Below are 26840 nucleotides of genomic sequence, written 5' to 3' on the forward strand. Positions count from 1 at the left end.
ATGTAAACAAAGCAATTTATCACAACAGATGGGATACAGAGGAGATGAGAGTCCAGCCAGGGACTGAAGAGGCTGCATAAACATAAAACAGTATCACTCTTTTTGCTCATTTATTTCCGTTTAGGATGTAGGCATTTTTATAAAAATATATTAATCTCTATTAACATGAGGGGATATTATTATTATTTTTGAATATTGAAAAATAAACACAGCCCTGACTGGTTTGGCTCAGTGGATAGAGTGTCGGCCTGCGGACTGAAAGGTCCCAGGTTCAATTCCAGTCAAGGGCATGTACCTTGGTTGTGGGCACATCCCCAGTAGGGGGTGTGCAGGAGGCAGCTGATGGATGTTTCTCTCTCATCGATGTTTCTAACTCGCTATCCCTCTCCCTTCCTCTCTGTAAAAAATCAATAAAATATATTAAAAAAAAGAAAAAGAAACACATATTTAATTCTAATTTCCATCATGGTGAGTCTTGATAGATATAACCCATATAAACAAAGGCCTTTGGAGTGCTCAAGGATTTGTAGGAGTGTTTAAGGTACGGAAGCCATAAGGATTGGAAACCACTAATCTAGTCAAATCATCTCATTTGATGGGCAGAAAACAGCCTGGAAATCTCAGTGACTTGCGCAAGGCGATGCCAACGTCGTGGCAAAGTCAGGACTGTGGGCAGAGGTTTTGATTCTTAGTCCAGTGTTCTTTCCCTTATATTATGCGGCTGGGAGTTTCGACTATTTTAATTGGAACGTTTCATTGCATCTATGTTTCAGTAAGGCTGTCTCTACCGGGCCGACCTCAGGTGATTTTGGTGACATTGGCTCACACCAGGGTTGCCTTCAGATGGGTTATTTCTAGCATTGACACTGTCACGTGGGAGTGGATCCTCTATAGAACTTTAAAAAATTTATCTGATAAAATAAAGATAAAAATATATCTGAGCAATATATTCTGATTGTGATTGAGGGTAGTTATTTCTTTAATTCTGTTGGATTTAATGTTGATTTAATGTTTAACTAGAAAAATATTTTAAGACCTATCATAGGAAGTTATGTTTAGAAATATGGACTGCCTCTCCCTCGCCCCCTCAAAAAAAAAAAAAAAAAAAGAGAGAGAGAATCCGATTGATCATGATGTGTCCACCTTACAATGAAAAGAAGGTAAAGGTTATTTCCCTTTTTGCTTTGGCTCCCAGGCAGCTCAGGACAACTTTAGTGACTGTCTAGCCCCCATGGCAGCCACCTCTGTCCTCTCTTTTCCATATAATTTAGATTGCTCTGGACCCTGATTTTTATTCATGTCTCTGGAGTTATATTTCTGGGGAGCAATCTCACTTTCTTCTGTGGGTCTGGAAAGTCCAAGTAAAGACACAGATAGAAGCTGCATGAAGGTTTCCCACTATGGCCACGGCCACGGCCACGGCCACTCTGGGTTCAGGGGTAGTACTCCTGCAATGTGACTGAAGAAAAACTGAAAGCAGACCTGGAACGGAGAGGCGTGGCCATTCCTTCAGCATGTTTCTCTTTTCTTCTTTAGTTGTGGGGAAATTGCTCGTTCCCACTGACAGTCTTGTAGTCATTGAGGATGAACCTTGTAATGTGACTTGCCGTGCGGTGGGCTGGATCCCGCTCCCGGAACTTTCCTGGGAGATCGGTGTCCCCGTGACCGATTCAAGCTTTCACTCCGTTCTGGTGCCGGACGACCCTGCAAGTGTCCTGAGCATCCTGGCTCTGACGCCGAGAGGCAGTGGGAATCTGACTTGCGTGGCTGAGATGAAGGGGCTGCAGGCCCGCGATTCTCGCACCATAAACCTTACTGTGGCTCCGCCTCACTTGGGTAAGTGAAGACTCTTTGCTTTACGTAAAGCAGGTTATTATTGCATACTTATGTTTTATATGCCCTGCTGCCTAATTTAGATGTTTAGGGATCTTGATTTGAGGTAGGAATGGAGACAAATGACTTAGAGAGTGTCAGCTTCATGACCCTGCAATGCTACTTGATTTAAAATCCCATCTTTCAAGTATCCACTTACAGATGAAACATCATTAAGGATCTCGACAATTAGTAGCATGAAACAGCATCAAGTTCAGAGATAAATACTTGAATTCCACGTTTTTCTCCAGTTTTTACCCTTTGTTCATGTGTGATCCCATCCCTGCGCCCGTATGAAGCAAGCTCTTCTAACATGAGAGGAGGATGCCCAGCGCTCTCAGATTCCTCCCAATCTTAGTGGGATTGTAAGGTTTCATTTTTTAAATATTTATTATGGAAAGCATTACATAGGTCCCCCTTTTTCCTGATTCATCCCTTCTAGCCCCAACCTCAGGCCTTCACCACCCCATTGTCTGTGTCCACGGGTTATGCAAATATGCATACAAGTTCTTTAGTTCATCTCTTCCCCCCCCCGCCGCCCCACCCCCCCGCCTTCCCTCTGAGATTCCGCACTATGGCTCTGGAATATGTTATATTTTAAAAAGCTATAAACAAATGAAACCTTGCTCTGGCTGTCTGTGACAGGTGGGGCTAGAGGCAGGTAAAGCTGGAAGAAATGAGGTCGCGGTAGGTACTCTATGCGAGAGGAAATGCCCGAAGCCACGGGGATAATCGCACGAGATAGTTAAGGAGCGAGATGTACGGAACGGGTGAGTCAGTGAGTACGGGGAAGAAGAGAAGGAGGAGAATAGGGTGATACCAAGGGCTTCAGGCTTGGTAACTTGCAGACAGAAGACACAGAGGGGCACTGAAGTTTGGGAGAGAAGGTGTTGAGTGTTGGACAGAGGGAGTTCGTGAGGGAGGGGGCCATCCAAGAAGAGATGCCTGGGAAGTAGCTGATGCTTTTTTTTTTTAAAATATATTTTTATTGATTTTTTACAGAGAGGAAGGGAGAGGGATAGAGTCAGAAACATCGATGAGAGAGAACCATCCATCAGCTGCCTCCTGCACACCCCCTACTGGGGATGTGCCCGCAGCCAAGGTACATGCCCTTGACCGGAATCGAACCCAGGACCCTTCAGTCCACAGGCTGATGCTCTATCCACTGAGCCAAACCGGCTAGGGCAGTAGTTGATTCTTTAGGCCTCAGAGCCCAGGAGAAACATCGGGCTGGACACGTACATCTGGGAATCTAGGTCATAAGAGAAGCAGTGAGAATGAGCGAAAATCACCAACGCTGCTCGGTCTGTGGAGACAGACGTGAACACCCTCATTTTTTACAAGAGGAGAGAAAGGGAGGCCCAGAGAGGTGCTGGGCTGTACCAGGTCATCGGGTGGCCAGGGCTTTTCCTAGCATGAAAACTCCTTCCCGTAAGGTCTGTCAAAGTTTAGAACAAAGCTATAGCCAAAGCAAGGTGATGGTGATGATGATAGCAATAACAACAATAATAAACAGCACCACATAGCACTTACCAAGTAAGGACCTGCTTTAAACCTCTCACATATTAACCAGACTCACCGCACAACGACCCTCTGCATGGAGGCTGCTATTCCTGTGGTAAAGGTGAGGAGACAGGGACCCAGGGTTGCCTGGAGTTTGCCCACGTCCCTAGAGCTAGTAAAAGGTGGGAGGTGACCCTGCCAGTCTGCCTTCAGAATCTGCTCCCCTGTCAACTCTGCCCTCCCCTGTGTGAGCAGCCGCTCGGAGGTTGGAGGAGTAACCTGGGGCTGAGGAAGCCAAGTGTAAGTGGGTGGCCTCGCTAACAGAAGTGGATTGTCTCACAGTTCTAGAGTTTGGATGTCTGAAGTCAAGGTGTCCGCAGGGTTGGTTCCTTCAAAAAATATTTTTATTGGTTTCAGAGAGGAAGGGAGAGAGAGAGAGAGAAACATCAATGACGAGAGAGAATCACTGGTCGCTGCCTCCTGCACACCCCCTACTGGGGATCGAGCCTGAGATCTGGGCATGTGCCCTGACCTGGAATCAAACCTCGATCCTCTGGGTCATAGGTCGACGCTCAGCCACTGAGCCACACCGGCTGGGCAGGGTTGGTTCCTTTTGAGGTCCATGAGGGAGCATCTGTTCCAGGTCTCTCCCCCGCTTCTCGTGGTTGCTGGCCATCCCTGGCATTCCTTGGCTTGTGGATGCATCACCCTGATGTCTGCCTTCGTCTTCACGTGGTATTCTCCCTGTGTGCTCGTCTGTGTCCAAATTTCCTTTCTTAAAAATAAGGACACCAGTCATATCAGATTAGGGCCCATTCTATATCCAATCTGACACCACCGTAACTAAACTGTATCTTTTATACTCTCTTCCCAAATAAGGTCACATTCTGAAGTACTAGGAGTTAGTACTTTAACATGAATTTGGGGGGCGGGGGAGGAGACACAATTCAGCCTGTAAGAGATGGTGTCCCTGTGAGCTGTGAAAAGCCATTCAGAGCCCAGCTGTGGTCAGCATGAGTGGCACTGTGTCCTGTAGGGACTGACCCCAGTGCAATCCCACACAAGCTCGCCCTGATGTCAGGCCCCGTCTCTGTCTCCAGCTCAGATGCCCCAGAGACCAGGCGGCCAACAGAAATGAAAGCATGAGCGAATACAGGTCAGGGAGAAGACAGCAGAGGGGCCGGACAGCACGCCCCGTCCGCGGGGAGCGGCGGTATCTGCGCCAGCTGGTGTTGCCAACAGGCTTGGGGACCAGGGCTGCCAGGTCTGTGACCGGATTCTGGTGCACCTCAGTGCATCTGAGAGTCAAGGACACAGAAATTGGCGTCCCTTTGATTTTTAAGTCAAGGTAAATTAATTTCAGCTTCTGAAATGGGAAGGAACTTAGGTTAGTTACCAGCAAGACTCTATGAGAAGAGGAAGCTGGAATTCAGCTAGCTTGCTTCTCGCTCTCCAGCTTATTATTTTGAAAATTAAAAAACCCCAGAAAAGTTGCAAGAGCAGGACAGTGAATACCTAGACACAACAAATGTTAACATTTTGTCACACTTGCTTCTTTCTCTCTGCTTTTCTTTCTTTTTCTTTTTTTGCTGAGTGATTTGAGTTAGTTGGAGACTTTCTGACACTTTACCCCTAAATACCTCAGCATGTGGTTCCTGAGAACACGCCCAGTGTATGTATCCCCAATGCAGGGGCAGACAGGAAATTGACCACTGATAAAATACAATTACACAATGTGCGGTCCATATTAAAATTTACCCACTTGTCCTTTATAGCAATTCCCCCCAAACCAATATCCAGTCAAAGGCCAAGCACTGACTGTCAGATATTCCTAAGTCTCCTTTCATCTTCAGCCGTTCACCCATCTTTTTTGTCTTTCCTGATATAAACATTTTTGAAAGGTAATTTTTGCAAGATGCCCTTCAATACATTTGCCAGAGTTTTTTCCAGCACACTTTGATTTAGGCTAGACATTTTTGCCAAGACATGGCTGCAATTATGTGGGCACATGAGGCCAATTTTCTCTCTCCTTGATAGTGAGTTTGATCCTTTGGTGAAGGTGGAGACCCCAGATTTCTTCATTGTAAAGGTGCCTTTAGCCTTTATAATGAACATACAATGTGGGAGACTGTGTGGATTTCTTGTTTCTCAGTATTCTTTCACCCGATAGCTTTTCCGTTCACCGATAGGTCTCTGCCCGAAGCAGTTATTGGTTGGTGGTTGTGAAAGAGCGATTTCCCGGTTTCCTCATTTTTCTGTATTTATGAGTTGGCATTCCTCTGTGAAGAAGACTTCCCTGTCCTTTCCTTCCTTTTCCTAAAAGCAGTTTTAGTGTGGACTCATTTTTATTCATTACATTGTAATTTTGCTCCCAAATTATTTACTTTGACACTCAGCTTGGCTCTGGCGTCCTTCTGACACGTCCCGATTGGTTTTTGAGCACTTGGCCCCGTAGGATGTTCAACTCCCACCGCCTTCCCCTGTCCTAGCCCAACCCTCCATGTCTCCGACCAGCCACCCCGGCTTGCTTTAAGCTCTTTAAATATGATATAGAATGGCCCGGGCTTTGAACAGGCAGATTGAAAACAAGTCCCATCAGCACCAAATGGAATGAAATTGACTGTGTCTAAACTATGCATCTTAAAAAAGGAATAATGCAGCCAGGAGCTCCGGTCTGATGGCTGGTGCCCATGGACATGGATTAGGGCGCTGAGTTGCCAGCAAAGGTTTTCTGTGGTGGGGGGAGGGGGAGGGGCACTCAGCTCCCCCCATGGGCTTTCGTTCCAGCGGAATCCTTCCTAGACCAGGACGAGGGAAGGGAGCAGCCTCAGTTAGGGCAGCTGGAGGCCCTTCTGCCCCACAGAGGGGGCGCAGTGGGGGCCTCGCCATGAGTCTTACTTTATTGGGCTCGTTTGGAAAAGGGTAATTTGTTTCTAAATTATTCATCAGGTTCCAGAGCAGCTGGTGGCTGGCCGCATGGTGTGTGTTTTATGTAAGTTTTAGTGGCTGGAGGAGCTGGCGACGAGAAGGCTCCAGGAGCCCCCAAAGTTCCCGGCAAGTCCAGAAGGGAGGAGGCTGTGCCCTGCCCGGCTTCTTCAGGAGTCGGACTTGCATCAGGCCTGACCCCCATGTCCTAAAAATGCCAGGAATTTGTGTTCATTTCCAGAACGACGCCTGTGAAGACTGCCAGTGGCGGCTTAGGAAGCCTCATTCTTCCAGGCAGAAAGTTGTAGGAAGCATGCATTGATTTTTTTAAAGGAAAGGGCTACTGCCAATGTTTTCCAAAAATCGATTTTCTCGATTCCAGAAGCAATGGGAGCTCCCAGCACCGCAGACACGTGCAGCCGAAAGCCCGCCCGCGGCCGCCTGGAGAGCAGCCCCATCAGCCCGCCCGCCCGCCCGGGTGGCTGTCTCTTCCTTTAAAGTCTGGGCTGCGAGATGTTAGAACAAAGCGGTCTTTGCAGGACGCAGGAGCGTCCTGTGGGATGGAGTGGCTGCGGTGACCACCTGAGCTTTGTGAACAGTGGCAATTCCAAGGGCAGAGGCGGGTGGCTGGAGGGTCAGGCCGAGTCGTGCGCAGCGCTGGCACTCCCTGGCTGTGTGACTGCGGACGAGTCCCCGACCGGTGGCTCAGTTGTCCTGCCTGTAACCCGAGCGGGAGGAGAACAGGGCCGACGCTCTCCCTGCTGCTGCCTGTCCGTCTGGGGGGTGGGGTGGGGGCTTCACCACAGAAGGACCCGCCCCGCAGGCTCTGATTTCACTGGTCTGCACGGAGCCCGGGAACTGGCATTTAACGAAAGCTCCCAAATGACTTTACTAGGCAGTCGGGGTGGGGGACCACTGAGCTGGAAAATCTCAAAATTTAAAGCCGATGTTTAAAATGAACACACTGACAACGGACTGAAAGAAAGAGAAATATCCTCTATTGATAAATCAAACGTCGGGACCCAGCTCGGGACCCGAGGCAGCCTGGGCTCAGAGCCAGCTGGCCTGCCCCCTCGCTCTGGGACTTTGGTCATGTCACTTCCGTTTTCTCATCCGTGACACCGAGACGGTAAGACCTGCCTGAGGGCTGCTGTTGGTGTGAGCAGTAAGCGGGTTCAGCGCCCAGAGGACAGTCCCTGCCTCAGAGCCACAGGACAGCAGGGAGGGGGTGTCATCATCGCTTTCACGGATGCAGATCCTCCGGGCCCCTCGGGGTCCCTTCGGGCCGCACGTGCTGCGGTGACATTTGTGTCCGCCCACTTGGTTTGGAGAAGCTGTGCGCGCCCTTTTGGGGCCTGAGCGTTTCTGGGAGAGCGTCTGGGAAGAGCTATTTCCTTTCCTCCACAGATGGGGAAGGACAGCCTCCCCTCGGAGGCTGCTCACACCGCAAACTCAGCAGCGCAGCAGCCGGGGGAGGGGACGTGGGGAGGAAGGCAAGCCGTGTGAACGGGGAGATCATCTCCCTCAGCCTCGTTGGTGGGTCGTGCAGGTATAGCATCCTCATCCTCTCCAGCGGGCCCAGGCCGCCTCCCCTGAGCCATCAGGCCCACCCTTCACTAGAGGCCCTTGTCGGGGCGGCGTCCGCCCAGACGCCCTGTTCCCTGTGAGACCCGGGCCGTGTCTTCCCCAGGAGGGCTAGTCCGTATTGGACATGCTGCGGGGCAGAGCGGAGACGCGCAAGTCCAGCCCCTGCTCTGAGTGCCCTTGACCGCTGTACCCAGTCTCTTTGTCCCACGCGATTCATCTGCGAGGCGAGGGAGGGGGCTGGATTAAGGATGAGCTCATTCCAAGGTTCTGTTTTGGGGCCACCGTCACCATGTTTGATTTATCAACATAGGACTACTATTTATTTTTCTTTTAATCCACTGTCAGTGTATTCATTTGAAAATTAGCTTCCTACTAAGAATTCCATGCTGTGTAGGCATATGTGTATACATACACTGAGTGGCCAGATTATGATGATCTCTGAACGCATAATAATCTGGCCACTCAGTGTATATCCTATATAATAAAAGGCTAATATGCAAATTGTCCCCTCGACCAGGAGTTCGACCAGCAGGCAGGCCGGCCAACCGCCCATGTCCCCTCCCCCTGGCCAGGCTGGCCGGACCCCACCCATGCACGAATTCATGCACAGGGCCTCTAATACACACACACACACACACACACACACACACACACACACACATACACACACTGAGTGGGCAGATTATTATGCGTTCAGAAATTATAATAATCTGGCCACTCAGTGTGTATTTGTCAGATCTGATAAATTAAACATTATTATTAAAACATGAAGGGTTCTCCTGTGAAGCTCTCGTCCAAATGACACCTCCTCCCGGCACACACGCCACGCCCTTCTTTGGGCTCCACCGCGGCAGAGGGAGAGCGCCGGCCTCTGCTAGGTGTGCAGCCAGGGCTGGCTTACTCCCAAGGAGCGTGGTCACAAAATAGGGAGGGAAGGCAGGAGCCGTGGGCACCACGGCCGCTCTAGTGACACTGGGGCTTTCAGGGGCGTGCAGGCATCACCTGGCTGAACCTGGTGGTTGAACGAAGGGACACAGGTGTGCGTGAGGTCACAATACCGCCCACTGTCTTCCGCGATTTGGTCACCAACCCCCGCCAGGTGGCCCTTCCCTTTCTTTGAACAGGTCCTCCCGGAGGGTGAGCCATCTCTGTGCTAGGTGGTGTCAGGACGAAGGTGACTGTGCCCAGGCCGGTGGGCAGCAGCTGGGCACGCTGACAGTTCTCTCCAGTGGGCGCGCTCGGTGAGGCAGGCGCGTGGTGACTGTTTCCAGTGTGAACTGGAAGCCTGTCTCTTGAATCTTAAGCCGGACCTTCATGTTTAACCTGAGCTGCCTCCCTTGCCATGAAAGCTCCTCCTGTGGTCCAGCTGCAGTGTGTAAACAGTCTCCATCGGGCCGCACTGAGGGTGACCACAGCTGTCTTGAACACGTGCACCATCCCCGAGTGTCCTCAGCATCTCACGAGCATCTCTTGAGTCTCTGAACAGCCTGGTGGGGGCAAGACCTGTTACCAGAGGCCAAAGGGAGCTCAGAGGTCCCACTGACACGAGGCCCAGAGACCACCCTATGGGACCTTCAATGATTGATTGATTTTTTAATTTTTAATTTTTTTTATTGATTTCAGAGAGGAAGGGGGAGGGAGAGAGAGATTGAAACATCAAATTAATGATGAGAGAGAATCATTGATCGGCTGCCTCCTGCACGCCCCCCACTGGGGACCGAGCCCGCAACCTGAGCATGTGCCCCTGGCCAGAATCGAGCCCGGGACCCCCCAATCCATAGGCCGACGCTCTATCCACTGAGCCAAACCAGCTAGGGCTGATTTATTTTAAAAAAATATATTTTATTGATTTCAGGGAGGAAGGGAGAGGGAGAGAGAGAGAAACATCAGTGATGAGAGAGAATTAGTAATCGGCTGCCTACTGCACACTCCCCGCTGGGGATCGAGCCTGAAACCCAGGCATGTGCCCTGACCGGGAATTGAACCGTGACCTCCTGGTTCATAGGTCGATGCTCAACCACTGAACAACACTGGCCGGGCAAAGCTTCATTTATTTAAAAGCAAACCTTATCTTCCTTCCTCGGAAGTCTGTTGCTTTAACATTTTCTAATGACTAGGAGCTAATGAGATGGCATGCATTTACACTGAGATAGCCCTAGGCACGCAGGGTGGACGGCAGCCCTCACTGAACCGCAGCTCACACTTAAACAGAGGAAGCGCAGTGTGGTCTGCCTGCACTGGGTTCCCCTAGGCTAGGGAAGGGGTCCAGGCTCTTTGGCTCATCAGTGCAGTTCCCACATCGCGGCGCTAGGGGGCGCTGTCAACAGGCCTTTCCAGGATGGAGGCGATTGATTGTTCTGGATCTGTGGCACTCGAGCCCCTACAATGTGGCCAGTGGGACTGAGGCGCTGAGCATTGAATTGTGTATAATTTTAATTAATTTAAATGTGAATGTAGGTAGCCGTAGGATGTGTGTTGGAGAGCTCTAAGGCGTGGCTGTAACAAATCAAGTTGGCTTTTCTTCTCTCCTTCCTTCTCTTTCCACCCCCTTTCATTTCCTGCCCGCCCTGCCGCCCCCAGCCTTTCTCCCCCACTCCACAGGGCTGCCCCGAGCCTTTCTCTCCCCAACTCCACCAGGGCTGCCCCGAGCCTTTCTCTCCCCCATCCAGGAGGACTGGACAAAACAGGAGGGCGGAGAGGACTAAGGAAGGTGGCCCTGAAAAGCCGTGGGAAGAGCAGTTGCTACGTGGGAAGTGAATTGGTGGGTGGAGACTGGGTGGCCCTGGAGTGAAGGCTTGGCACCGAGTTCCTTCCCGAGTGACCCTCCCTCAATCGTCCTCGTTTCCTGTGGACGCTGAGCTCTCGGCAGGTGGGGACATGGAAGGGAGAGCCAAAGGTCCGTCTCCGGTCTTGTCCAGCAGTAGCTGCTCACCAAGCCTTTATTTTTAATATTTCTTAAAATTTTTATTGATTCCAGAGAGGAAGGGAGAGGGAGAGAGAGAGAGAAACATCAATGATGAGAGAGAATCATGGATCGGCTGCCTCCTGCACGCCCCTCACTGGGGACTGAGGCCACAACCCGAGCATGTGCCCTGACCGGGAATCGAACCGTGACCTCCTGGTTCATAGGTCGACGCTCAACCGCTGAGCCACGCCAGCTGGGCTCACTGAGTATCTCTTGACTAAATAAAGGCGGTCTGAGCAGGAGGATCATTATTCCAATCGGGTGCTGTTGCCTGGCGCAGTCTCACCTAAGTCCCAGGCACGGGCGAGGCGCTCAGTGTTACTAAGCAGGTGTCCACTGGCGGCAACAGGATTGTAACGGAAGATGCTGTCAAGGGTTGGTACTCGCACTCGGAAGGGAAGTGGGCCGTGGCACCTCGCTGCAGCGGGCCGATGGCTCTAACAGTGCCGGAAACGTAATCTAACGTATAGTGTGGCAGAACCAGGGGTGTCACGCCCCAGACAGGGGCCAGCATCACTAAAATGTGTGTTGTTTTTTTTCTCTTTCGACCTTACAGGCAGTATTGATAAGCTAGGTGCCTCATTGCCTACCTGGGCCATAGCCCTGCTCGCAGTGTCGTTCTCACTGCTTTTCATCCTGATCATTGTTCTGATTGTAATCTTCTGCTGCTGCTGTGTCTCCCGGAGAGAGAAAACAGGTAACTTTTTGTTCCTATGGATCAGTATATATTTTAAACTTTTGGTACCTACAGTTGAAGTTCATGAGCTCCTCAGCTCTTCCCCAAAGTACACTGACTTTAAGAGCCCGTGAAATTGGCAGCGGGGGACGCACGTTCTCAAGGAAGGAAGCCATTCCTTGGGGGCCGGGTGCAGGGGGACAGGTCTCCCCACATTTAAAGACACTAACTGATTTGTATGCTTATCTGCAAGGACATAAGGCTACTGTGCTGTGTCATTTAGGTGCCATTTTTTTTTCTTTCTAGAATAATAGTTACCTATCCCAGCACTGACTAATCCTAAAGTGTTTTCTGTTTTGTAGAATTCCAAGTCTTCCTTTGTAGGTGAATGTTGACATAATGGTAGAAAGAAAAATCAAAAGGTCTCCTGTTAACCGAAATAGCCCAAATCAAATTAATAAACATCATTACACATTTCTTCCGAATGGGGTCTTTGGAGCTACCACCAGGTCCATGGAAGCAGTGGTCTTGTTTGGGGGTCAGGCTCCACACTGGGGTGGGCTTGTGACGTCAGAAATCACAGTCTTTGGCATATGGACGGCTCAGGACTTTGCAAGTGCTGATGGGTCTCCATGCTTACCTTTGTCTCTAAAAACCTTCACCTACTTTTATTTGAGTATTTTCTACAATTAAGTCATTTTCCTTTCTTTATTTTTAACATATTTTTTATTGTCGATAGTATTACAGATATTTCCACTTCCCCCTCCTCCACCCGGCCCCTACCCCACACCCCCAGGTTTTCAGGACCCTATTGCCCACGTCCATGGGTTACGCATATACATCTCTTCTCGTTCCCCAACCCCACATCGAGGAAGTCATTTTTCTTAAAATCGGAATTTTGAAGTTAGGCTCCATGTTGGTTTAATTGCGTTTTAATTTTATGAACACAGACGGCCATTGGATGAGGGCTTTGTGGGTGTGCCCGGCACCGTGATACGCCATAAAGAGTGTGGCCTAGCCTTAGCCTCACGGTCTAGCCTCGCTCTTGCCTGGAGTTGGTTTGTGATTGGGCCAGTGATTTCGTGATATAACTTTATTCTAAGGTGACCAGATCGTCCCGCTTTTGGCGGGACAGTCCCGATTTTTAACAACTTGTCCCGCGTCCCATGGCGTTTTAAAAAAGTCCCTATTTTTGGAAAGAGTCTTCCCATGGGACACGGGACAAATTGTTAAAAATCGGGACTGTCCCGCCAAAAGCGGGACGATCTGGTCACCTTACTTTATTCCCGAGGAAACAAAGTGAGAATTCCTGAACTCCCGTTGGCCCAGTTTTGATGGGAGCTTGTCTTTACCTGGGAGTCACAGAAGGACAACTCCAGTAAAATCGACGGGAATTTAAATGGAAACTCCTGGGTGACTTGCCCTTTAATTCAGACCTGACCAGGATTATTCAGTGCTGCGGGACCACTCCCCCACCAGCCGTTGTGGCAGAGTCGAAGAACGTCCTGGTTCTGGTTGCTTCGATCCTGCTTCCTACGGGCTTTTGTCTGCTCCCCGCCACCCTAGGAAGAAGGTTTGGGGTGCCGGTGGCCCCCGGGAGCATATGCAGAACCATGATTCTCTGGCTCTTAGCTTCCTCATTTGCAAAATGGGAATAAGCCTTATCCTATAGGGTAGTTGTGAGAATCAAAGAAACGAATATATTACACGTTTCTGTGATTCACCCTAGAATTTACCTTTTAACTCTGAGATGATAAACCCGGTAAGAGTGAGAGGTTTTTATTCCCCCGTGAGGGGTGGGCCTGTGACAACCTTCTTGCAAGGCCCGCCCCCGACGGGAGTAACTCACAGCGGACATGACCCCTCACCTTGATGTGAATGTAAGGGATCCAGCCGAGTCCTGGACTTCCCCGTGACAATGATTTCCGCGCTTGCAAATAGTAAACATCACATTTTCTTGAAAGTAAATGATGTCCTGCCTGGCTGGTGCCTGGAGAATTCTCACTTCTGACTGGTTACCTGGGGGCTGACTGAGGATGGCTGCGGACCCCACTCAGCTGGCCTGGAGGCCGGGGGGTGGGCGGTCACAGCTGCTAGCAGAGGGACTCAGTGCCTGGTGCCCATGGGACGCCAGCGATGCGCCCTCATTACCAGACCACCTCCCTCCTTCAGTACGATTGCTTCTGAGGTTCAGTGTGGGTGTGGATCAGCAGGTGCTGTGAGAACTGAAAATAAGTGAGAACATCATCTAAACAATAAGGAAAATGGTTGCTTTTTAGATCTAAAGCGTCATGAGTGGAAGGCGGAGGCAGGGAAGCAGAGCTGTGGAGGACACGGGCCTTAGAGACGGACAGTGGGGGCTGGTGTGTGGCCCTGTCACTCCCCATTTTCAAGTTCTCGATTTTCTCCCGCCCAAGAGCCCATTGAGTAAACACATTAGCAATTTAAACAGCCTTTAGGGCAGGGGGGCGGGGGCGAACACAATTGTATGAATTGATACCATTGATACATATTAATTGAAACCATATCTTAGGGCAGGCGTCCTCAAACTACGGCCCGCGGGCCACATGCGGGTGTTTTTGCCGTTTTGTTTTTTTACTTCAAAATAAGATATGTGCAGTGTGCACAGGAATTTGTTCATAGTTTTTTTTAAACTATAGTCCGGCCCTCCAACGGTCTGAGGGACAGTGAACTGGCCCCCTGTTTAAAAAGTTTGAGGACCCCTGTCTTCGAGCTACAGAAATACTAGTATAGTGCTTAAGCAGTCTAACTCCTCTGTTAAAAATACGGTAATGCTAGTCTAGTGGTGTCTAGTCTGTTAAAAATATGATTGCATTAACACCTGCCTCTTGCGTTGTTGTGACGATTAAGTGAGACAATGCCTTGCACAGGCTGGCAGGGTGCGGCACCCAGGGGGTCCTGAATGAAAGGCAGCAGGTGTGGTACGCAGGGCACCCCTGCAGGGCAGTGCTGTCTTTATAATCTTGCTAGCCACCTGCAGTATTCACTAAGCACTTAGTAGGTGCCTGCCATATTTCAGGCATTCAGGGGTTATTAATATTTATGAAAGTGAGGAATGAGTTCTCTTTTCCTTATGCGTAGAAGCCATTTGATCATTCTGGGTAGGGGAACCTAAGACCTACTGGGTCACTATTCAGTCACGTGTTAAAATTCAGGGGAGCCTATAAAAAGTGATGAGATTTTATTTTCAGAATTACTGTCCTGATTTTGCTAATGTAATTTCATGTTTTGTTTTGTTTTCAGAATCCAGTTCTCTAAGGTAAGTTGGAAATCACATCTGCTTTCTTAAAACAAAAGCAAATGAAAAACAACCAAACAGCAACACACACACACACACACACACACACACACACACACACACACACCCCGTAACTGAAGGATTTTAGGACTATGCTACTCAAAATGAAGTACTGAAAAGGGACAACTCCGACAAGCCCCTATGCCACCGCAGACTCCAATGGCGACGTGAAGGGTGGGATGTACCAGGTGGCGTGCGGTCGGCTTTTCCTGGCTCTCTCAGGAAATTGGAGGTTTTCTGCTCGGTGTCTGGCATTTGCAACTCTTTCCACAAGAGGACACTGTGCACCGTGACTGTTGTCCCTCCCGCTTTGAGTCCAGGCTGGGGACTCAGGACACTACAAGGATGTTGGACAGCCAGGCCGCGGTCTTGCTGGGATTCCTGGGCCGGGGTGGGTTAGGGCACATGGAACTGGCCAGGCAGACAATCACGGGAGGTTCCCTGCTGTATGTTGGAGAGGGCGGGGACTGGAACATTCCTGCCATTCCTGCCGCTGCCCGGAGTAGCTGCGAGCACTTTTAAGGCACCCATCCTGTGGGACTCCACGGCAGAGCTGTACTGCTGCTGGTTTCACTGGGCCCCTGTGGGTGGGCACCTGGGCTGTTTGCAGTTCTTGCTACTGTAATCAGCTCATGAGTGAACATTCTTTCAAGTAAATCTTTGCATGTATCCTAGTTTATTTCCCTATAATAAATTCTGACTGGCCAAGCATGAATATTTACAAAGCTTTGGATTTCCATTGCCCAACTTCCTGTCCCTAGGAAGCTGCACCGATTTCTGCTTTATTTTAGAGGCTGCCTTTTGCTTTATTTTGGAGGCTGCCCTTTTATTCTAGAGGTTGCATGCTTTTTCTATAAAGGGTCAGAGAGTAAGTGCTTTTGCTTATGTGGGCCGCATGCTCTCTGTCACAGCTACTCAACTCTGCTGTTGTAACATGAAAGCAGCCGTAGACAGTATGTAAGCAGACAGGTGTGCTGTGTTTCAATAAAACTTTATTTATAAACACAGGTGGTGGGCCGGATTTGGCCTGAGGGTTATAGCTTGCCAATCTGCTTTATTTGGTCACTGGTTTCTGAGGGTTGAGAACTGACTTGGGAGTGGAGTCCAGAGACCCCATATGGTGGCTGTGTGTCCATCCTGAGGCTCATCACCACCACCACCCCCCCAACCCCCCCTACGAGCCAGTGGCTGAACTGTGGCTTGTGCTAAGTTCAATGTGTGAGAATGCTCTGGGCGGAGCAGTGTGAACTAAACATCCATCACTGACTAACGTATGCTTTTCAAATGGTCTAATTCTAGGAAATCTGCAGATGTGGAGACAAATCAAGAAACTTTTGAGCCAAAGTTAAAAAATGGAAATGAGAACTATGGCTACAGTGCAGGTGAGCCGAGAACCATACGAGAGGGCGGGGAGGATGTCCACAGATGCACCCCGATTTTGAAGTCTTTTTGAGCATCTTGATGTCTTACCTTGAGAGGATACACTCCCAGTGGGGCGACTTCCCAGAAAGCATGGTCACTAATAAGAGGTGGGCGTAGGATTTGAACCCAGATCCTTTTGTAAGGCAGACAAATTTCTCCTTAGCAGTTGGGGAGGGAGGCCTGGCCCTCAAAATAAATTCCACAGAAAGATTTTAAGTTCATCAAGTGTTGCTGAGAGCTCTCCCCATCCCCCCACCCCCCCACCCCCCCACCCCCGAATAAAATTCCTGCTTTGGATGTTAAAGACCTCCACAAAGCATTGACCGTGTCCTTTGATAATCTGACCTCAGCTTCTTGCAGCATTTCCTGTGGGCTAATATGTATTCATCAGTATTTTGCACCACGAATCTAGTAGCTTGACCAGGATCATGGCCCCGACCAACCCTCTTGCTTCACTCCCCCATCTGCCCCGTGTTTGTTTATTTTCCTCGGTCAGCAATTAAGGCTGTGGATTCACCTTGTCCCTGGATGACATGAGTATGTCGAGAAAGGAATTGATTTCCAGCCTGTTTGCCATATTTTTGTTTCCTTAGAAAACTTAAGGTCTGAAAGGATGTGACCTTCAGGGAACTTTAAAAACAGTCTGTGGCCCTGGCCGGTTTGGCTCAGGGAATAGAGCATCAGCCTGTGGACTGAAGGGTCCCGGGTTTGATTCCAGTCAAGGGCACATACCTCAGTTGCAGGCTTAATCCCCAGCCCTGGTTGGGATGCTTCTCTCTCACAGCGATGTTTCTCTGTCTCTTTCCCTCCCTCCCACTCTCTCTAGAAATTCCATGGAAAAATGTCCTCAGGTGAGGGTTAACAAAAACAAACAAACAAACAAACAAACAAACAAACAAACTAACAGCCTGTGCCCGGTTAAGGATTATTTGTGCCAGAGGTGCTGTATGAAACACAATTGCATTTCTCTATAAATCGGAATTGTTAGCTTGTGCAGCTTTGTCGCGTGTCACTCTAAAGTAAGGTGACCAGATCGTCCCGCTTTTGGCGGGACAGTCCCGATTTTTAACAATTTGTCCCGCATCCAAAAATAGGGACTTTTTAAAAACGCCGTGGGACGCGGGACAAATTGTTAAAAATCGGGACTGTCCCGCCAAAAGCGGGATGATCTGGTCACCTTACTCTAAAGCCATCCTTCCGTTGCAGAGTCGGCTTCTCCCCCTGCGAAGTCCCCCGGCTCCAGCCTTCCCGCGCAGCCGCAGCCGAGCAACAGGCCGCCGCCGAGCAGCAGGCCGCCGCAGCAGGTACGCAGACCTTTCCGCCTTTTTTTCCATTTAAAAATTCTTACCTGTGGTTTTAGGTCAGGGTGGGGAACCTTTCTCCAGCCAAGGGCCATTTGGATATTTATGACATCATTTGAGGACCACACAAAACTATCAACTTAAAAATGAGCCTGCTACATTTGGTCAAACATTTAATTAACTCACCCCGAATGCCTGGGCAGGGCCAGACCCAATGATTTCTTGGGCTTTCTGTGGCCCGTGGGCCGGACATTCCCCACCCCTGTTTTAGGTGGACGATGCGAGAACGTGGCCTTTGCTCACCTCTGGGTCCACTACCATCCTGGAGGGAACGGGGCCAGGACATGTGGCCTTGCTTGTCCCCTGTAGTGGGTTTTGGGGGGAAAGACCAGAAGTTTAAGCGGGGCTTGTAGATCTTGAGGTGTCTGTTGGGCATCCCCCAAGAGATGTTGCGTGTGCAGCGGGGTGCCCAGCCTGGACTCCCTGGGAGAGGCACGCGTGTCGATGTTGCTGGTCTGAGGGGATTCTGCTGGTTTCCGTCCTTCTGAAGGACGTTAACGTAAAGGAAACGGTCACTTTGGGATGGTGGGAACACAGTATGTTAATTTTCTGACACAGAGCCAGCGTCGGTTGGCACCCATGAATGACAGTTTATGTGCAGGAAATGCAGCTCTTTTTATCCAAAATCATACTAGGCAGAATAGAAGTCACAGAACCATTTCTGACCCGGAGAAATATGACCTTAAACGAGAAGTGCCTTTTTACCACCCTATGATGGTGTCCCCAGTAAGAATGGACGTTCTCCCCTTTTGGCTGCTGGGAAAGTCGGCCTCACAGACGGGTTTCCACCCGGACGCACCTGGGGCTCTGGCCCTGTTCTCTGGAGTCGCTGCGCTTGGTGTAGACACACATTGAGTCCCCACAGCTTTGGCTCCGGCTGTGAGAGTCCTCCCTGCAGTTCAGTCCTCCCTGAGCTGCAGGGATGCAGCTCAGTCCATACATCTTGCCACGGCAGTGCTGTGCCTCGCAGGCCTTCGGCAAGGGGAGCTCTGACGGCTGCTCACCGCCTACCAGGAGGGCCCAGGCGATGCTTTAGCGGCAGCGACGGCAGCCAGGCGGGAAGAGGCAGCCAGGCGGGCAGAGTGTGTGGGGCCTGCGGCACAGAGGAGACGGGCTACCTGGCAGATCATGAGCTCAGGCCACTTCCTCAGACCCGTGTCAGGAAGGTGGAGAGGTGCCGGGCTCCCCATCAAGGCTGCTGTCTGGATGGTTTAATCTGGTGCTAGGAGGGATGGCTGCGGAGGTGCGGGGTCCCTTATCAGAGGGCCGGCCTCTTGACTCAGAGGTGGCCGGGGAGGGGGAGTCATCACCAGGCTGTGAAGAATGTCGCCTGTCAACCCCCATGCCTGGACCTGAGTGGGGGCCGTGGGGTGATGAAGGGGTCCCTCCCACCCAGCGCCAAGCACGGTCACCCCAGAACACATTCAAGCCCACCATTACTTCTGTGGCTTTTCCGTAGTTACTTTTGGTCCCATGTCTTTCCACTAGAGCAGCCAGCGTGCGGGGGCCTGGGAGGGGGCTGGGAGGCGGGGAGGAGATTCAGAAGAGGGTCCAATCGGAGGGTCCCCTCTGAAATACAGATGAGGACGAGGGGGAACCCTAGATGCCTGTGGAAACAGGAATGGAGAGTGACGTTTCGGAACTCTGGATGCCGCTTAAGCTTCAAGTGTTGTTTTGAAGACTCACCTGGAGAGAAATTCAAGAAGTTTCGGCTACTTGGACACGTAACCAGCTAAATAATCTATCGGCGGAACCAACAGTGGCCACCGTGCCGGCGCCGAGGGCTGGGAACAGCCCCGGGTTTCCTGAAGTGCTGGCGAGGCTTGTGCTGGGGGAGCCGTGCATGTCGGCCCAGAGCTCTGGGTCCTGGAGGAGCAGACAGGATGCAAGGAAAGGGGGCTGGTTTAGAGTCAGGGACTCGGGACAAGCAGCTCTGAAGAGGCCCATGTTTGATCGCTAACCAAAGGCTGCCTTTGCCGGCTGGGCCCCGGCACTGTGAGCCGTGCCCTTTGGGGAACTTGGACTTGAGACGTACCAGGGGCTGTGTTTCTCCTGAGGCACTTACAGGAAAGGGCCAGGCCCGGGGGCATGCCAGCTCCCTCTGTGCCCTGGGCCCAAGGAGGACATGGTCCCGCACGTGGTCCGTCGGCCACTGGAGAGCCTCCCGGTGGCCAGGCCTCTGCTTGAAGAAGCAGGTCAAGGTGAGCCTGGAACAGAGGGTCCGGTTAGACCTCCCCGAGGCCAGGCCTGCAGCCCTGGGCTTCGTGGCCTCGTCCTTCCTCTGCAGGCCGGTGAGGACCTCCTTCAGGAGTCACAGGCCGCCGCGCAGCACAGTGCCACCTGCACGTTCCTTTCCCTTCACCGCTCTCCATTCTGCAGTGAGCCTCGCCCCCAAAGGGCCCAGGAGAGGCAGCCGAGCCCTTCACCGCCCCTCCCCCCTTGTCCGTCCTTTCATCCGGCCTCCTCTCTGCATGGCTCTGTGTGACTCCAATTTGCCACGCTGCTGCCTGCACTGCTGCTGCGGTGTGTGTGTGTGTGTGTGTGTGTGTGTGTGTGTGTGTGCGTGTGCGCGCGCGGGGTGTGTGTGTGGGGGTGTTTCCAGTCACCCAGCGGGACTCCTGCCCGAGAAGCTGGCCCATTTGAGTCCTGGGCTGTTGACCACAGGTTACACCACTTTGTGGAACCTGTGCCGTGGGGTTGGGTCCTGAAAAGTGTGTAGGTTAAACCGAGAGGCCTCAGGCTGTGACTCAGTGGGCAGCAAAGGCCCGCCCCAGGCTTCGCCCTGGGGAGGTGGTGGGTGAGGTGCACGTCCTACGGTGGAGGCAGCAGCTCCCGCTCCCGCTTTGCTCCATGGAACCAGGTCTGAGAGCAGGTGACCTTGGTTTTGTCATCAGTACAGCAACTGCCCTGTACGGTGTCTGTCCCGTCCGCACTCCGGCTCTCCCTCCTGCCTGACCTGCTGGTCTTACCAGCCCGCGGCACTTTCCGAAGGTCTCAGCCACCAGTGGCCATGGACGCCCCACGGTCAGCACAGCCTCGCTGGGGCCTCCCCGCATCGCTCCTCCTCTAGGCAGCATGGTCCATGCCCAGCTGTGCTGTCATAAGCCAGGGGATGGGGAGTGTGTGCACAGGGGCACGCCCCTCTGCTGAGACGCACCGTCCAGGCAGACAAAGGTGTCGGAGTGGCGCAGGTGAATGTGCAGCGTGAAAACAAGGTTAGGTTTGGGGCCTCTGAGGAAACCTGAGTCGTTCCCTGTCAGGTGCCATTTCACTGCTTAGGGGTCTCGGGGACTTTGGCTTTCTTCAAGGGTCACCCGTTCAAACATGATCCAAGGGAGGGAAGCCGCAGGGCCCGGGCTGCCAAAGGGCGTCGTCTGTGTGGCCTTTGGAGGCCGGTTCTTGGTCCCCACCTCTGGACCGCCTGGCTCGGGGAGTTGGGGGGCGGGGGGGGGGGGCAGTGTGAGCGTCTGTGTTTCAGAACGACCTGCGGGGGTTCTGATAGGTGGCTGGGTTCAGGGTCATTGCTGCCTTGTAGCGGGATGGTAGTGAGGGGTGCTGGGACAGAGTGGGGCATCGCCAAAGACCAACTCGCCTACTTTGCAATGTCACACCACCCGGAAGTGCCATTTGCTCAGAGTCCCAAGGCATTCGTGGCGCCTACACCCACTACACGGCGGGGTTGTACTAGACCCATGGTCGGCAAACTGTGGCTCGCGAGCCACATGCGGCTCTTTGGCCCCTTGAGTGTGGCTCTTCCACAAAATACCATGGCCTGGACGAGTCTATTTTGAAGAAGTGGCGGTAGAAGAAGTTTAAAACATTTGGCTCTCAAAAGAAATTTCAATCATTGTACTGTTGATATTTGGCTCTGTTGACTAAGGAGTTTGCCGACCACTGGACTAGACCCTCCCCGGGGCTGGCGGTGCCTGGACTCCTGCTGGAATCACGTGGACCCTCCACAGGTAGAGCGGGTGCAGACACTGGGCCATGGAGTGTGGACCACAGGCAGCTCAGCCCGAGTGCGGGCTCTGAGGGGCAGGCAGCATTTCTGGGTTACTCTCCCCCTCGCCTCAGTGCCAGCCTCCCCGTCTACAGTGTCTGTAGAGCTGGAGGTGTGACTACAGAAGGCAGCCACCGTGGTCAGAAGCTAAGGGGTCGGTGGCGGGCGTAGGTCGGGGCCATCGGTGGCGCTGGGTCGGGTACCATGATCGCACGAGGCACCTGCTGGCTCGCGGAGGCCCCTTCCTCGCTCACCCCACCTCTCAGCCCACTCCCCGCTGGGGTCTCCCGTGGGCCTGGCATTGTTTACCAGAGGCTGAGGGAGGAAGCGGTCCTCGCTCCTGCCACCAGGAGGCAGAAATGGGGATCCCCATGAACGCTTCCTGCACGGGGAGGTGCACCTAACACCTGCGACACGCTCGCTGGGTGGGTGTCCCGCGGGTCGGGCAGTGGCTCTCAGCGCAGGGAGGCTCGGTGCAAGGTCAGATGCAAACTCCTGGGCCTCTCCCAGGCTTTTGGGGCCGGACTCTGGGAAATCGGGCCAGAGAATGGGTATTTTTACCACATGCCCGCGGGCTATCTGCTTGGAGGAGAATGTTTTGTGGCCCAGCGTGCAAACAGGGCATTGTTTCCGGGCAAGAGGCGGCTTGGAGAGCTGGGGGGTGGGAACCATGTGGCTCTCACGAGCCCTCGGCCTGGGCTGGCCACCGTGCAGGGAGGAGCTGGCGGTGCTGGTGGGGTGTGTGACGAGTGTCACCTGGAGGAGTCTCCACGCAGTCCCCAGAGCTGGAGGACACCTTTCAAACGCCGTGTTTCAGAGGGGCCTGAGGCACACTGCGCTCAGTGTGCGTGAAAGAAACAGGATCTCAGGCGGTAGAGACCCCGGATCATGCGTTCACTGGTAGGAAGGTTTAGAAGGAAAAACAGGGACAGGTGTTCAAAACTGACACATGCCCACCACGACACTTTCCTCCCCGATTATTCCCATTCGGACCGAGCCTACAGTGATAACACGGACGCTCTCTTCCACACGCCGGTTTCTGTCGGTGAACGACAAGCAGCCAACCCAGGTGTAACCTCCCGCCAGGCACATGAGGACGAAACGAGTGACGACAATTAGGAATCCGCACTAAAAATTACAGCTGACGGGAAAGGCAAGCGCCTTTTATTTTTATCCCAAGTCACGGGGCTTGGAAATGGGTTTCATCTTGATGAATATTTAATACAAACAATCCTTCCCCCACCCCCCTCGTCCCCCCGTCTTTCCAGGCATCAATTCACTGTCAGTTTATTTTTCTGGTTATTTTAGGCAACGCTGTGTCTTTCTCTGCTGCGCCTGTCAGTTTGGGGGGTGAGAGTATGAAAACCTGAAACCTGTTAGCCCCTCTCCTATGGAGATCGGCATAAATAAACTCCTGGCGCATGTAGAGACAGCCTGCGTCTGCGCAGCGGGCAGGGAAAACCGAGGCCAGACCATGGGAGCGGAGTCCCCGGCCCAGCCGCACAGACGCACCCATCTGACAGCGCTTCGCTAAGGGGTCCCTCCGCTCTGGGTGCCGTGGGATTGGGGGGCAGTAAATTAAGCCCGGGAGCCGGAGTGATTCTATCCTGGAGACGGACTGCCGTTCCGTCGCCACGTAAATCATGCCTGGGGCCCGGCTCCATTACTGACGACGTTGGGTGCAGCCACGGCACCTGGAGTCGGAGCTGGCATTCTCAGCGCCGGCAGGAAGGCAGGTAGCACGCATTTTAATGGGGCGACACCCTCAGACAGGCCGTGGCCCCTCGAGGAATGAGTGGGTGGCTTGGGATTGCACTTCAGAAGGAGAGGGGCAGTGACATCTGGATGGAGCCAGATGGGTGGTGTATGTGGAGCTGGTCCTTCAGTTTTACCCCGTCCTTTCGAGGGACTGTGTGACTTTAAGGTTATAAACATTGTATATTGTTATACAAAAGCTATAATTTCCACAGGAAAATCGGAAGACACAATGGTGCATCTTTGCAGGAATTTGCCTTCATACGAACCAATATTGATTCTTTGACGTCGGTTGCTCTTTAGGTCCTGAACTTGGGGAACTTCTAGAGTGTGTTTTTGAAAATACTTAAGTAGCCTTAGCCGGTTTGGCTCAGTGGGTAGAGCATCGGCCTGTGGACCAAAGGGTCCTGGGTTCGATTCTGGTCAAGGGCATGCACCTCGGTTGCAGGCTCCTCCCCAGCTCGGGCCCTGGTCAGGGTGCGTATAGGAGGCAACCAATCGATGTGTTCTTCTCACATCGATGTTTCTCTCTGTCTTGCCCTCTCTTTTCCACTCTCTCTAAAAGATCAATGGGAAAATATCTCCAGGTAAGGGTTAACCAAAAACAAAAACCCCCAAAGAAGAAAATACTTAAGTAAAGGAAGGCCCTGTGTTCACATTTGGGTTCCTCGCTGCACCCTCATTTTCTCTGACCTGGCGAGTGGGGCCGCCCGCTGCAGTGCTCCTGCACAGGATCTCCGCCTCTTTAACCAGCCTTTCCCCTCTGTTGCAGGAACCCGATCTCCATCAGCAGGCCCCAACGAGTCGCCCGCACGTCTCCTTTTACACAGTCGGCCCCAGGATAACCAGGAACGTGACCTTAGTGTAGCCAGGGTGCTGCACTTGGCTGATGACCGGCACCACGACCGGGTCAGCATGCTCTCCCGAGGCCCAGCCCGCCGGCGTTACCTGGAAGCAGCGGTGTTGGAGTCATTGAAATGGATGTTTCAGCGAGAGAAGGAACCGTTGTTCCCAACTTCCCAAGTAGAAGTTCACTTTTCATGTGTTTCAAGATTTCAGTGGCTTCTGTAAAGTTACTAAGCCAAAACTGCAAACTGATAGGATGCTGCTTCTCAGCACTGCACACTCCTGGTCCAATGAGTCTATAGCCTGCCATGACTTTAAACAAGTTTTTATTACCTTACATCATATAAAGTTTCTATGTATGTCTGTGTACTCCGTGGGCGTTATTGCATAGGATCAGTGAAAAGAAGCGGATAAAAGTGAGGATCTGTCAGACATCTAACATTGCCCCGACAGCCGGAACTCAGGTTACAAATAAGATCACGTTCTCAAGCAGATGAGCACCTGGTGAAGTATCTCATTGGGCACTTACAGGGAGACGTTCATGTTTATCTGCCCCCTTATCAGCTGCTCTCACGTCCTCAGATGACTCAGATGTGGATGATGCTTTGTAGGTGGTGTAGATCATATACCACACACACTGTGATGAAGCTGGAAATGGGTAATGTGTTCCTTGTTTTGCTTTGTTTTGTTTTGTTTTGTTAGTCCTCACCAGAGGATATTTTTTTTTTCCCATTGATTTTTAGGCCGAGTGGAAGGGAGGGGGAGAAACAGAGAGAGAGGAACATCGATGTTTCAGAGACACATCGATTGGTTGCTTCCCGCATGCGCCCCAGCCAGGGTTGGGGATCGATCCTGCAACCGAGGTACAAGCCCCTGACCAGAATCAAACCCGCGACCCTTCAGTCCCAGGGCTGACACTCTATCCACTGAGCTATACTGGCCAGGGCAGGGAATGTGTTCTTTAGTAAATAAAGGAGAAAACCCAAAGAAGCTAGCATTACCTCTCTTAGCTTCACTATTCAGGTGGTAGTTTACAGAATCACAGTGTTCAGGAATCAAGCACTTTTTTAAAAATTGAAAGCAGTTCTTTAACATCATCAAATAGTAATTTAGTACTAGACTTTCTGTCATCGTCTTGTTATTTTCTTTTTATAGTTAGCTCTTTGTTTGTTTGTTTGTTTTTGGTTTAGGACCTAGTCTGGGTTCATACATTGTATTTGATTACAGTATCTCTTAAGTCTCCTTTATTTTATTTTACAATTACAGTTGGTATATAATATGATATTAGTTTCAGGTGTACAAGATAGTAGTTCAACACTTACATATCTTATGAAGTGATCACCCCAAAGTGAGCACCATCTGGCACCACACTTATTACAGTATTATAATATGTTGTATTTCACACCCTTGTGACTATTTCTATACCTGGCAAGTTCACCTTCCTTAAACCCTTTCACCTTTTTCTCCCATCCCCAGGAATCAAGCATTTTCCAAGAAGCAAAACAGATGTTTGTAAAAACAAAATCACATCTTCTTGGTAGTCTTGGCCTATTATGCATTTGCCCCATTTAAAGTGAATATACATGTTGTTACTAAGAATAAAAGACGGAAATTGCCGCCTTTTCCAAATACGTGGTTTCCATGTAGGTCTTCTCAGGGCCTTTATATTTCACTGAGAGGTGGGGCTGCTGTTTGGCTGAGCTCTGTGCTAGTTGGTGCAGGGTTCCACAATGGTTGGTAATTGACAGCTGCTCTGAGCACCCCTCATGCCCACCAGGCTATTGCCAAATAGAATTTGACTTTTAAAATGTGTGAAGATTTTAGTGAATTCCTTCAAGTTACTAAGTCATCCTGTTAAAGTTTCTTATTACTCAACACTCCTGCTTGCTGGCCCATTAAGTTTCTATATAGGCTGATTTAGAAAATACTTTTATGATCTTAAATCCCATTAGGGTCTTCCCATGCACCCCCTCCTATGAATCAGGAGTTAATGCAAGGGGTATCTGCTAGCACTTAGGGCTTTGGGAGGTACCCTGCCCATTCTGATTGGTTGGTGCCCATACAATGTCTATTCTGGTTGGTTGGTGTCCACACACTATCTTTTCTGATTGCATGGTGTTCAAATAGTTTGAATATAAGCATGGTTCAAAGGATCCTGAAAAAAAAAAATGCCATCTCTTCTAAGACTATATGCCTAAAGTGAGGGGGCTGGCTGCCTATTTTTGTTGGAGTAGAACTGAAATGCAAAATTTTAAAAACACATTCCCATTTTGCTTTTCCACGGGGCCATTTTATGGGGAAAATTGCCAATGCACCTGCTTGTAAAACAAGACTCTTGTTTATTACACTAATTCTTTACTCCTTGGCAGCGTGATTCTGTCTCCCACCACCGTCCTTGAATGCATACAAGTCAAGGAAAAAGATGAGAAGGCTCAGGAACCCTGTGGGCTGAGCTGTTCATTGTGTGATCTTCACATTCTTCACTTAATAATTTTCTCTCCTTCAACCACCACAGAACTCACATCCCAGGACAAGGCAAACATCATGTCCCTTGCGCCTTTTGTAACCTTTACAGAATCTGACATTCTGTAGGTATTCAGAAAGTATTG

The 26840-nt window shown here is 51.1% G+C and overlaps 1 protein-coding gene across 5 annotated transcripts in view; it reads left to right on the top strand.

Annotated features, from left to right (window-relative positions):
* Positions 1–24600, top strand: part of IGSF5 (immunoglobulin superfamily member 5) — a 59152-nt gene extending 34552 nt beyond the window's left edge. For 3 of the 5 annotated variants that reach the window (XM_079762276.1, XM_079762277.1, XM_079762275.1), the window contains 6 exons: positions 1537–1836; positions 11409–11549; positions 14793–14808; positions 16147–16229; positions 17476–17573; positions 24158–24600. In XM_079762276.1, coding sequence (XP_079618402.1) covers positions 1537–1836; positions 11409–11549; positions 14793–14808; positions 16147–16229; positions 17476–17573; positions 24158–24253 — 734 coding nt within the window. In that variant the 3' untranslated portion in view covers positions 24254–24600. The remainder of the gene's footprint in view (positions 1–1536; positions 1837–11408; positions 11550–14792; positions 14809–16146; positions 16230–17475; positions 17574–24157) is intronic. The other 2 variants (XM_079762278.1, XM_079762279.1) reach the window with 2 other exon arrangements.
* The last annotated feature ends 2240 nt before the right edge of the window (positions 24601–26840 follow it).

The sequence above is a fragment of the Cnephaeus nilssonii genome (assembly GCF_951640355.1).
Source record: "Cnephaeus nilssonii genome assembly, chromosome: 3".
NCBI lineage: Eukaryota > Metazoa > Chordata > Mammalia > Chiroptera > Vespertilionidae > Cnephaeus > Cnephaeus nilssonii.